Here is a 13,576-nt window from a genome sequence, read left to right as displayed (position 1 = left end):
TAAAGGCTTTTATTGTGAAGGAGAGGCTAACTGCTGCTAGCTTGCCTCTGCAGGTCGAACCGGGCCGTTTGTCCGGTGACTCGGTTAAATGTCCGGTCGGAGCGTTGATGACAGCAGAGGACAGAAGTCACTTCCACCGCCTTTATTCAGCCGCAGCAGAGCTCCAGACACCGGGGCGGGCAGCGACAGGAGCCCCGCTCTGCTGCTCTGAGGCCCGGCAGAGATGAGCGGGCAGCCGGCGACCTCTGGTGGAGCTTCGGCCAGAAAACCTCCAAATTACTGGAGAGGAATCTGTGAAATAATTATTATTCTGCATCTGTAAAGTCATTAGTAACCTGCACATGAGGATCAAATACAGTCTGCATTAATTAATTAATCAATCAAAAATAAGATTTTATCATTAATCCTGAAGGGAAATATTGTGCCAGATGCTGCATAAACATACGGGAAAAAAAGATTTAGGAACTATACATCACTGAAAAGAAAAATAAACAAGCTAAATAGTTTTTCATAGTCCAAAAAATATTGCACATTATAAAGAAATATTGCAAATAATTATCAAATTTTCTGTAAATTTTGGATCATTTTCGAGTCTTTTTGCACAAATGTAGTTATTTTCAGTAATTTTTGAAGCACCGTGGACAAATTTTTCATCATTCTCCAAATATTCAGACAGATTGGATCATTTTTGACAAATTTTGTGTGAATTTTGACTTATTTTGGACAATTTTGTGGTCATTTTCAACAAGTTTTATGTCAACTTAGATCATTTCTCAACATTTTGAATCATTTTTGGGATGATTTTCGAGTCATTCTAGACAAATTTCATGTCATTCTGAACTCGTTCTATAATTTTGGATCATTTTTGAGTCATCTTGCACAAATTTTGAGTCATTTTCTATAATTTTTTGAAGCATCGTGGACTAATTTTGTGTCATTCTGCAAAACTTCAGTCGGTCGAATCATTTTTTAATAATTTTGGGTGAATTCTGACTCATTTTGGACAATTTTCTTGTCATTTTCAACAAGTTTTATGTCAACTTGGATCTTTTCTTGTCATTTTGGGTCATTCTGAACTAATTTTCTGTATTTACGGATCATTTTTCATTCTGGTTCTCACCTGGATGGATGTGAAACTGATCTGGTGTCAGATTTTACCAGAACTCAGGTGTGTTTCTCCTCCTAAATGTCATGGTTCTATCTGCTGGACTGATGAAGTTCTGAGGCTCAGAAATGATGGAAAAAGTCCATTAAAAAGTGATAAATCTGGACCCACCTCTATGGAACTCTGGAAATATTCACAGGATGAAGGTAGAACTCTGGTTTTTACTAACAACGGTGTCCTTTTAAAATAAAAGCTTTTAAACCACTCAGAAAACAAACAGAAAAAGACGACAGACAGCGACTTCTTGAAGCAAGAGATATTTTTTGTTGTTTTTTTTAATTCAAAGTGAATCTTGACATAGTTACAACCATCGATTCATAATTTGACACTCACCAATAAGAGTCACCGAGGAGGAAACCCGCTTTTTGTGACGAAGTACACGAGGCTCGGTCACATAGAAACTGACTGAGAACTAAAAGTAGGGGGGACACACATCGTTACGAACCCCAGATCATCTTCCCAGTCCTCGTATATTGTCGTTATATTGCACAGTGCAGTCGCTACATGTCCGACTAGTGTAGCATTTAAAAAAGAATCAACAAAATGAAATCAGAAAGCCACACAAATCTACACAGAACAGTAACACGTTCAAATTTAGCCATTTTCTACGTGTCTAAATACAACAACCCGATGATGATGAGAATAATAATAATTAGTCCAAGTCTTAGGAGTCATTTGTTTTTATATTTCAGCTCAGGACACGAATGAGACGCTGAGATCCGTGATTTGGTGGTTTTTATAGCAGTCAGAGGCGAAATAACGCAGAAAATTCATGTTTTTAATCATATTTTTAGAAATATGAGTCCTCAGACCTGCTTTTTGATGCTCCATGTGCTGGTTTCAGCTCCAGAGGGATGAAATGTGAAGCAAGTTTAACAAAGTCAGGCTTTTCTAGAGTTAGCTGGATTAATAAAACCTGAACAAATCAAAAAATGTTGATGGCATTCTTTCATTCTAACCAAGTTTTCTTCATTACACTCTGAGCACGTTCACACTAAAAGGATGCTTTTGGAGTTTTTCTGCCATTTCTACATTTTTTTTTGAGTATTTTTGGACAATTTCTGTGTAATTTTGAACAATTTGTGCATCGTTTTGGACAACTTTTTTTTTTAAAAGAAATTTTAGACAATTTCAATTACATTTTGGATCATTTTCAAGCAATTAAGGACAATTTTTATTTAATTTTCAACTAATTTCCTTTCATTTTGCACTAATTTTGACAGCAATCGTGTGCCGGCTACTTTAGCCAATAGGAGCAGGTTGTTATAATAGATAATTATAATGGAAATTAAAACATTTGTTACAGGAAAAAGCAGAAATGTTACTAATTTAATCATGTGTCTTATTTCTGAGTTGTTAAACTTTAAATATTTTAACATTAAACTCAACATATTTAGCCAGAAATTGTCCCCAAATGAAGGGAATATTGAAGTTAGTTCATTTTTGGCCAAATAAAAGTGAAATTAATGGTTTTAATTGAATATTCTCTTTGATAAACACCTTTTTTAAGCATTTTCTGCATACAGTCACTCAACATAGTTGCAGATATAACTTTAGCAGGGAATTATGGAGCTTCTTAAAGTCAATTTAAATCCAAAACTCTAAACTGGAACTCCTCTAGAGCAGGTTAGCAGTGTGGAATCAGTTTTAATAGTGATTTAGCATCTTTGTGACAGTAAAAACTCTGTTTTAGGTTCATTTCTAACTGACAGCTGCACATTAGAGCTGAAAAACAAGAAATATTTTATACATTTTCAGCCTGAAACTGTTGCAAAATGAAACAGAAGTTGAAATCACTTTAGTTTTTGGCCAAATCAAGGTGAAATAAAGCTACAAAATGAACCTGGCAGCAAATTTATGCATTTTCTGCATACAGTCACTCAATATAATTGCAGATATGAATTGTGGAGCTTCTTCAAGCTGATTTAAGTCCTAAACTTCCTCTAGAGAAGGTTAGCTGTGCAGCATCAGTTAAAATGGTGGTTTAGCAGCTTTACAACACTAAAAACTCTGACTTTAAGGCTCAACATACCTGTCTAACTGGCTAATCTGGCTTCGTAGTTCACCCGTCTGGACTGTGTGCCATAAAGCTGCATGGAGGCGACAGAACGGATCCTTTTCCTTCGTCTCATCGTCTGTTCTGAGCCGACAGAAACAAACAAACAGACACATGGAGAGGCTGCACACCACAGGGTTACAATTAAAACCATCTCCTCTAAATCCGAGGTCAAACGGTGCGTCCTCTCGTTCCAAAGCCACCAACACACTAGCATAATTACACAAAATACACCCAAGCGACAGCAAAATAAACCATTATAACGTAATACGGTAAGTAGATTAAGGTGGGACGACTTTGGAGCTGAACGTTGACGGCTGGATGTAAAGCATTTCTGACCCAACACTGTGTCTGCCTGTGCTAATAGCTGCATACAGAAACATGAGAAAACGCTGTGAGGTGTCTCCAGATGCACAAATACATTCACCGAGTGACAATAAAGCTTTGCATTTGTGTAAAATCAGGCCCTATGTTTAGCTTTATCGAGTGCTGCACGGCGTTCCTGCTGAGAAAACCTTCCCTGACTTGTACTTTCTTAGGATTCTGTTAGAAGAAAAAAGATTGTTTACAGACTCCAAACAAACAAACAACTAACTTTGGGGTTCTTCTCTTTTTTTGTTTTGTTTAGAAGCTCGTCTACAAATCATCCTTCAGCCACTTGTTTGAAAGAAGGCACTAAGTTGTACAGTACGAAGAGTCGCAGACAAAATACAGTCCAATAACGGAAAACCAAAAAACAGCAATTTAAAGAGCGAACCCAGCCTACGTTTGAAATACTGATGCTAAATAACCACGCACAAAAGAAAAAACACGAAAATAAGCAACAAAATAATAATAATAATTAAAAAAAAGAGGAAAACTTCCATTACAGCAGTTTACAATCACTTCAAATAAACAACAAAGCCAATATACAGAGGCACTAGCATATAGGAATAGCATCAATATACTCCAGGATCAAAATAAAACCCACTTCTGTCAGATCTACTCGTCGCAAACTACGACACAAAAAGAGAGAACGCAGGCTAGGATGAGATTAATCCTCTAGATTCACAGCTACGAAGTGGCAGATAATCGGTACATAGCAGCTTATTATTATCTATACATTCCAAATACATGTTTTTTGTGTGTTTATGCCAAACAAAGCTCAGAAAAATAAAACCTCGTGTTTTTTTTGTTTCTAAAGGGGAGAAATATCATCGACCGATGCTTTGAGAAATGATTAACAAACAGTCTTTGGTGCTGATTGGAGTAAAATAAAACAAAAATAACACCAGAATTAGAAATAAAAATCAAGGCTATGCATCCAAACCCTGAAGGAATGTATCAAAACTGACAACAGGCTTCAATACATGGACAAAAAAAACCAAAACAATTACAGCTCTAATACTCAAAAGCCCAGCAATGATACTGTAAGTTGATAGGTTATTCAAACACTGAGAAGCTTTAAAAACACAAAAAGAATTACCTCTAATTAAGCCACTCCCAAAGTCTAATTAATGCCTAAATGCAAAATAATAATAATAATAAAAACACAGCAACCCAGAGTCTATCTAGATTGTATTGCAGTTACAGTAAACAGTGACAATACTGTTATGAATTAAGTACTATAGTGAATAGAAATTGATTATCAAAATATCAAATCACTGTTTTTTTTCTTTTATATATCTACATAAAAAGCTCATTCAGTCAAAGCCCTATATATGTGCAGCCTCTAGCTAAAAGTAAATCCATAATTAAGCCTCATATTCATGATCATCCGCTGAGCCCGAAGGTTTTAAGTGCTGCAAGCCCCGTTTTTTTAAATTTACAATCTATAAAGTTCCTGAAGGAGGTTTTTTTTTAAGGCACTAGGAGGCGGCAGGAGCAAAAAAAACCAAAAAAACACAACAACAAAATAGAAAAGTCTGCCTGAAACATAGACGGTGAAATGGTGCGCTGGAACAGACTGGGATGGCTTCAAAGCGACAGATCCGAGCTACAAGGCAACGAAGATAAAGGGAAGGGGGGCAAAGATCTCCAGCCTCCGAGAAAAACAACAACAACCAAAAAAAGGAGGTAACGCGACGCATGCTTCAGGAAAGTCTCATCGTGGTGCGACCGTTTATTTATCCGTCCTCGAAACATCTTTCTCGACACGCCGTCTTTCTTCCTCGTCCTCGTCGTCACAGGAGTCCGTTTTGTCCTCTGCTGGCAGCTCGTCCAGACCACGTCCCGCCACCCGTCCACTTCCCCACCAGGAGGAGCTGCTGCTGCCGCCTCAGATGTAGGAGAACTGGGGGTGGTGGCCGAGCTTGGTGGGGCTCAGAGGGAAGCCGGTGTAGGCGGCGGGGGAGGCCATGTAGGGGTGAGGCGGCGGAGGGAACGGGGGCTTGAACTGGTGCGGGTGGTGGGCGTAGCCGGGCTGGTGGTGGGGGTGGATGGTGGGCGAGGGGAGGAGCCTGTGAGGGTGGTGGGGGTGAGGCGGGGGAGGAGCGCCGAGGCCCAGCGTCACCTGGTGGACTATGGCGCCGCCCTGGGGGTGGGACAGACCGTAGCCGTGCTGGAGGAGGGGGGGAGGCGGCGGGCGGGAGGGCAGGATGGGGTGGGGGTGGTGGGCGGAGGCGAGGGGCCCGCTGGGGGGGTAGGAGAGCAGGGTGTGGGGGGCGGCCTGGCTGTGGGTGGGGCTGCTGTGGGGCAGGTGGCTGAAGGTGTGGACCGTGGGGGGGATGAAGGCGTGAGGACGAAGAGGACCATAGTTGCCGTTCCACTCTTTGTTGGAAATGTGGTTGGAAATGTACGGCTGCACCTGAAACACAACAAACAACTAGTAAACAACTAGTAAACAACCAGCAAACAAGCAGAGTTTAACGTCAATTCTGCTGCCATTAAAGAACCATCAACTGTGTCTTTCACTTTTAAAAAGTTCAGAATCTTCACATCAGTGAAGTTGGGGAAAGAAAAACGAGACTGTTGGCAGTCAGGAAAGATCACCTAAAGAGCAAAGTGGATCCAAAGACTCAACAATGAACAACTGATCACTATCTTTTGGGTAACTTTTGCTCCAAAGCAACAACCAGCAGAGATCTTTACATTCAGAGAGTACTTCCACCATCTAGCATTACATATTGCAGGCTGCATTCCAGGACGTTGAGGCAACATTGGTAAATGTGGCGTCTATCGATACGCAGATGTGCAGCGAGGGAGAAAGTCGGCTGCAGCAGTGGTAACATAGAAAGCAGTAGTCTGGAGATCAAACAAACAACTGAAACAAGGAGTAATTTCTACTGGTTTCATTGTCCAGTCAGACAAAATTGGGCCAAAATGTTCTAAAGAGCCTGAGTCCTGCTATAACTAACCTCCAAAACATTCTCCTACCTAGACACCTCTCATATATTTAAGTGAACCGACCTGTCCAAAGCCCAGAGGATGCTGCTGCTGCCCCGCCGTCACCTTCTGCTGCCTGGACAGGTGAGGGCCGGATGGGAGGAGGGGGACGGAGGAGGGAGTGTTCTGCTGACCAACGAGGCTGCAGCGCCCTTTGGACCGGGACCAGGACTCTGAGGCTGGATGGGACGGAGGCACGGGTTAGTCAGGACGAAATAAAGAGGCAGGTTTAGTCTGCAAGAGACTAAACACTTCAAACCAGAACACAGCAGAGAGAAAACAGTTCAGCACAGAGGACAGGAAATGAGGTTTTAATACAGTTTAATATGTAAACAAAACTCCAGGGTGGATTTATTATTACTACTGAGCTAATTTAATTTTAAAATAATCCACATGACTAAATGTTTACAGATTTATCAGAATCTAAACATTGCAGGTAAAATCTGACAGCTTAAAGAGACAGCTGCATTTTAACTCATGCATTAACATCTAAACTCAAAAGAAACTGGCAAAATTCTGCCCTTTATTGGAGTCAGAAATTATAAAAACAGAGAGAAATCTCAAGGTTTTCAATACAAGCTTCAACTAATCATGTGTGACGTGTGGTTCTGTTGAAAACTAAGTGTAAAATTGTGATATTTGATCAAAAATACCTTTATTCTATTTGTCTTATTCAAAAATTCACCAGAAATAAACAGTTTCCAATAATAAGATTCTGTAAAAAAATAAAAATTCTGCATTTCTTTGTGTGAATGAGAATTTAACAGCGACTCGGCAGCGACCAACAGTCACATTAGAGAAATTCTGAGAGTTTTTAACTGAATTAGGCTGAACTGCAGGCTGTGTTTAAATACGCAAAACAAAGCAGTAAAAATACCTTTAATATGTAGATTTAAAAAGTTTTTCCAGTACTGTAACACTCGTGGGCACTCATGTTGTTTCCAAGTTTGTTTGTTTTTAATTTTTGTAAAATAAATAGTCAAAGAAACTCAACTTTTGCCTTTTTTAGGGTATAAATTACTGCATTCTATGGTTGTTCTGGTCCCATAAAAAGTTGCAGGACTTCATATTGCAGTTAAAAATAAACCCACGGTGAGGAAGATTTTGACAGAAGCAAAAAACGCTCAGAAACTGCTTGGAGTTCAGAGGGTTGAAGGTGATAAACAAAACATTTTGGCCTAACTACAGACTTTGCACTTGATCAGCTGCATGCTAGTAATAGAAAGGCACTTGCTCCTGCAGAAATATGTCAATTTCTACAATTTCTGCGGAAAAAAAGTGTCATTTCATTACAAAGAATTGACTCCAGAGAACACAAATCATCAGTCACAGCTTATTTACAAGAAATGTCTCAGAAGTGTCACGTTTTCATTTTAGCTGCTATTTCTGATGCCAGTTGAAGAACTTCACGTGTAAATAGTTGTGAATTTCCACATAAAACACAGCACCATCAAAGCAGATGATAATATAAATGAAGTTGGGAAAGAAAAGCAGATCGCCGACACTCAGGAAAAAAGGACACCTAAAGAGCAAAATCAATCCAAAGACTCTGATCTGTAGCAGCTCTAAACTCACTCCACTGTTATTACAGGTGAAAATCTTTGGAGAAAAATGAGTTAAACTGATCTCAAATCAGTGTCTTTGGGCGACTTCAGCTCCGTAGCAGAAACCAGCAAAGAGAAAACAACAGAATCTGGTCTGGTAGCAAATAAAATGCATCCGTCTTTCCATCCAAACCTAAAAAAACTACAGATTTGAGCTCAGAAAATATGAAGGTAATCCAGATTTGACCAATTTTGGCCAATTTTTGAGTAATTTGGACACATTGAAATCATACTGGACAGGTTTCAAGTCATGCTGGACAGGTTTTAAGCAGCTTTTGACATATTTCAAGTAATTTTGTGCAAATTTCAAGATATGTTGGACAATTTTGAGTAATTCTGGATGACTTGAGTAATTTTTGACATATTTCAAGTCATTCTAGACTATTTTGAGTCATTTTGGACAAATTTCTAATCATACTGGACAGGTTTATAGTGGTTATTGACACATTTCAAGTTTGTTCAAATTTCAAGTCATGTCGGACAACTTTGAGTGGTTTTGGACACTTGCTCCTCTAAATAATTTGTAAAATCTGATTCTTATCCTCGACTCCTGGTTGTATGAGTTCATATCTATTCATCGTATGTATATGAAGTCCATAGAGGTGGTTCCAGATTTATCACTTTCTACTGGACTTTTTCCCTCATTTCTGAGCCTCAGAACTTCATCAGTCCAGCAGATAGAACCATGACATTTAGGAGGAGAAACACACCTGAGTTCTGGTAAAAACTGACACCAGATCAGTTTTACATCCATCCAGGTGTCTCAGTCTGAAGACAATCGAAATTTGAGTACTTCTGGATTTTTTTTTTTTTTGTCAATTTTTGTGTCACTGTGAACAATCTGAGTCATTTTAGACAGTTTTTTTTCATTTTCGATAAATTGTGAGCAATTTAAGACGACTGTTGTGGAATTTTGGACATCTTTCATAATATTTTTAATCACATTCTGATCTGAGCTCTGTTTAAAAACTGTCAACAAATCAGTTTTATATCCACTGAAGGTGCTACAATCTCCAGCTAATTGAAATTTTATTAATTCTGGATAATTTTTTTGCAATTATAGAAAATTTGTGTGATTTTGAAGAAATTTTCAGTTATTTTTGACAAATACTGAGTCATTTTTGACAGTTTTTGAGAAATCTACAACAATATCTGTGTAATTTCTATAATTTTGGACAATTTTCGAGTCATTCTGGACTTCTTAAAACAATTTTGGACAAATTTTGAGTAATTCTGAACAACTTCTGTGTCATTCTGAACAGATTTTGGTTTGTTTGTTTGAGGAACAGCTGGAAAATGAAATGATAAAAACTTTTCATTATGAACATATTGTAATAAAACGACCTCACCGGGTCATTTTTGATCCATTTATGCATCTAAGGGTTAAGATTTTATTGTATATTTTGATGGAAGGAAAGCCATAAACTGTCAGACAACGTTAAGCGTTGCCTTCAGCAGATGCATCTTTGAGCTATCAGACCAGAGCAGTTCTCTGCTGGTGTCTCCGGATCACCTGTTATAGCCTCTATGACCCACTAGGGGGCGGTACTGCCCTACTGCTTCCACATGACCTGCAAGGCAAGACGCTGCCAGAGCACAGGTGACAGACCACAGGACAGGTGGAGATGAGGCACGTTTAGGGCTTTAAAAATGTGGGTTAACACACAAACAGCAGCTCTAGATTCTCTACTAAAACACAGAATGTTTCTCTGAGGGTAAATAAATCCACCGACCGGTTCTCTGGACTCGCTCCTCGCTGTCCTGAGTGTTGTTGTTCTGCACCCTCATGGGAGGAACCACCATGGTCCTGATGCCGCCGTGGCTCCGGCCCTGCAGGCTGGGCGAAGGCAGCGGCGCCACCATGGCGGCCAGCGGCGGCCGGTTGTTGTGGTTGCCGTTGTCGAGGTAACGGTAGGAGCTGTTGCCACGCGGGGACGTGGACGTGTCGGACGTGGGGGAACCTTCCACCGTGTCGCAGCCGCTTTCATGGCCGTCGTCCTCAGACATGCTGAGTAAAAAAAAAAAAACAGCTTTTATTTATTATTTCAATACACGAAAACGAAATGTGTCCAAAATGACAAAAACGTGTCAAAAATGATTCAATATTTGTCCAAACCTACAAAAAAAATACCCGGCAGAACTCAAATGTTGATTAGCTTTAGGCTGTGACAAAATCGCTCAGTATTGCCCCAAACTATTCAAAAAAGGTTCAAAAGCACCAGAAATTTTGTCCAAAATGACTCAAAAATTGTCCAGAATTGGTGGAATTTGTGACACCTGTATGTACGTGAAACTGATCTGGTGTCAGTTTTTATCAGAACCCAGATGTGTTTTTTATTAAAAATTAGTCAAATTATATAAAAATTGGCTAAAATTTTTCAATATTTGTCCAAAATGGCTCAAACTACACAAAATGGTCCCAAAATTATTAAAATTTGATTAAAAAAATGACAACCTTCCAAAATGACTCAGTATTTCCCCACAATATTCAAAAAATGTTCAAAGGTACCTGAAATTTTGTCCAAAATGATTCTAAAATTGTCCAGAATTGATCAAATTTTAATAATCTTTAGACTGTGACAACTGGATAGTCCATTAAAAAGTGATAAATCTGGATGAAAACACATCTGAGTTCTGATAAAATAAAAACTGAAACCAGTTGTACATCCATCCAGGTGAGAACCAGAATGACATTAAAATTGTCCAAAATGACTGAAAATGATCCAAAATTATAGAAAATGAGTTCAGAATGACATGAAATTTGTCCTAAATGACTAAAAAATGATCCCAAAGACACAAAAATGATCCAAAATGATTAGAAAAGATCCAAGTTGACACAAAACTTGTTGAAAATGACAAGAAAATTGTCCAAAATGAGTCAGAATTTACCCAAAATGACCCCACAATGATCCAAACTGAAGATTTGCAGAAGGATATAAAATTAGTCCACGATGCTTCAAAAATCACAGAAAATTACTCAAAATTTGTGCGAAATGACTCAAAATGATCCAAAATTACAGGAAATTTGTTGGAAACTGTCTTAAACTGCTTGAAAATTTCTTTTATCCAAAATTTAATTGAAATTGTCTTTGTCTCTCACAAATATTGTCTCAAATTTCTCAGGAAAAGCTGAAAAATGACAAAAGAAGTCCAAAATTACACAAAAATTGTCACAAAACTGTTAATTTTTGTCCCAAAAAAATGACAAAAACCTTCAAATTGACTCAGTGTTTCCCCTAAATGATTCACAAATTGTCTCATCTGGTTCTTCATGTCCATTAACTTTATTCATGACCAGAGTTCTACCTTCATCCTGGGAATATTTCCAGAGTTCCAGGTCCTTGAAGTCCATAAATTTAAGTAATTCATTATATTTGGTGTAATTTGGGGGGAAATATTGAGTCTATTTGAAAGGTTTTGTCATGTTTTGGACAAATTTCTAACAATTTGGGGATAGTTTTGTGTCATTTAGGTTGTTTGTTGTCATTTTGAACAGTTTTTGAGCTTTACTGAGAAATTTAGAGACAATTTCTGTGTAGTTTTGAGCAACTTTCATGACATTTTGGGCAATTTCATTTTTATTAAACAATCTAAAACTAAAAACGTGGGCAAACTTTGAAATTCATGTCATTTTATGGGTTTTTCTGGACTCATTTTGGACATTGTGTTCAGTATTTTTGGATAATTTAATTAATAATTTTCATCATTCTGGACTTTTTAAAATAATTCTGGACATATTTTGAGTAATTCTGAACAACCTCTGTGTCATTTTGAACACATTTTGGTTTGTTCTAGACCATTTTTGATTGGTACCCTGGATGTGTTTCTGTTTTCTGATAATTCACCAGAGAAAACTTAAGAAACACTTTACTTTGGGGTAAACTTTCAAGGCTCATATCCACAGAGATCTATCTAAGGGATTTAATGTGTTTTCTGTCTCCTATCTCCTTTACCTAGATAAATCTGGATCCACCTCTGTGTACTTCATGGGCCTGTGACTGTAAAATATTCACAGTATGAAGGTAAACATTTTGCATGGCTTCATTAAAGTTATGTAGACACAAATCTAGCAGATTGTGAGTGAGTTTTCTTCGTGATTTGGCTGATTTTACGTGCACTGACTGGCTACCTGTTGGGTCTCTTGCAGGGTGAGACTGAAGGGCTGGACTGCAGCGAGTTGGAGGCGAATGAACTGGTGCTGAGGCTGCTGTCGGGGCTGCTGAGGGAACAAACCCTCTCCATGGACATGCTGGTGTTTCTGCAGGCCTCACACTCACACTCCTCCTTACACCTGAGGACACGACAGGACGGATTTACCAAACAGTCTTTAGGATGTCCAGCGTTTTATAGCAGGGATGCTGTCATTCATAACATTCTTCATTAATCAGTTCCTGTGACTGACTGTGAGCTACAGAAACAGACATGATGTCAGAGACTTCCTTGACGCTACGAGGCTCTCCTTTATTTACGATAAGATTCAGAATGTTTATCTCCCACAGTTTCTTCTCTGCTGTGTTAATCTTTAACTGTTCCGTCACTTTTACTGCTCACTAAGGTCCAGACCTTTAAGCTATTTTAGTTACTGTGTTCCAGACACCGTTTCAGGTTCATCTACAGCTGCTTCTAGCTTAGCCACTAGCTGTTAGCGTGAAAGCAGCTAATGGGCTGATTAGCTGCAGGCTAAGAGGCACAGCTAACTTCTTAGTGACAGCATTAGCCTAGCAGCATGGGCTAAATACGTTCTACCTGCAAAAAGGAATTATTTGGGCATTTTTCAGCAGAACTGAGACTTTTTATGTTAATCTTACTTTAGAAAGATGTTAATGATGCTCCAGATAACATTAGCTGCGAGCTAAGGAGCACAGCTAACCTCTTAGTGACAGCATTAGCCTATCAGCATGGGCTAAATAAGTTCCAGCTGCATCGACACCAACACATGAATTATTCTGGCATTTTTCAGTGTAACTGAGATTTTTCAAGTTAATCTTACTTTAGAAAGGTGTTAATGATGCTCCAGATAATGCTAGATGCAAGCTGAAAGGCATGCAGACCTCTTAGTTATAGCATTAGCTTAGCTCCATCAGCAGAATAAGTTCCAGCTGCACCAGCAAGTTTTGGCATTGTAAGCAGAACAGGGAAACTGAGATTGTTAAAGTTAATCTAATTTTAGAAAGATGCTACGATGCTCCAAGTAGCATTAACTGCAGGCTAAGAGGCGCAGCAAACCTTTTAGTGATAGCATTAGCCTAGCTGCATGGGCTAAATAAGTTACAGCTGCCCTAACGACCACAAGTGAATTATTTGGGCATTTTTCAGCGTAACTGAGATTTTCAAAATGAATCTGACTTCAGAAAGATGTTAAAGGACGGAGAGAGGCTGCATCAGAGC

General features: G+C 38.8%; 1 protein-coding gene across 2 annotated transcripts in view; it reads right to left on the bottom strand.

Annotated features, from left to right (window-relative positions):
- Positions 1 to 1,406: 1,406 nt before the first annotated feature.
- Positions 1,407 to 13,576, bottom strand: part of LOC111585676 (homeodomain-interacting protein kinase 3-like) — a 57,218-nt gene continuing 45,048 nt past the window's right edge. For both annotated transcript variants that reach the window (XM_023295242.3, XM_055008710.1), the window contains exons 15-18: positions 12,318 to 12,479; positions 9,922 to 10,196; positions 6,609 to 6,763; positions 1,407 to 6,006 (exon numbers count right to left, since the gene is read on the bottom strand). In XM_023295242.3, coding sequence (XP_023151010.1) covers positions 5,479 to 6,006; positions 6,609 to 6,763; positions 9,922 to 10,196; positions 12,318 to 12,479 — 1,120 coding nt within the window. In that variant the 3' untranslated portion in view covers positions 1,407 to 5,478. The remainder of the gene's footprint in view (positions 6,007 to 6,608; positions 6,764 to 9,921; positions 10,197 to 12,317; positions 12,480 to 13,576) is intronic.

This window comes from Amphiprion ocellaris, chromosome 3 (assembly GCF_022539595.1).
Source record: "Amphiprion ocellaris isolate individual 3 ecotype Okinawa chromosome 3, ASM2253959v1, whole genome shotgun sequence".
NCBI lineage: Eukaryota > Metazoa > Chordata > Actinopteri > Pomacentridae > Amphiprion > Amphiprion ocellaris.
Note: the sequence above shows the minus strand (reverse complement) of the source record. Positions and strands in the feature narration are given on the sequence as shown.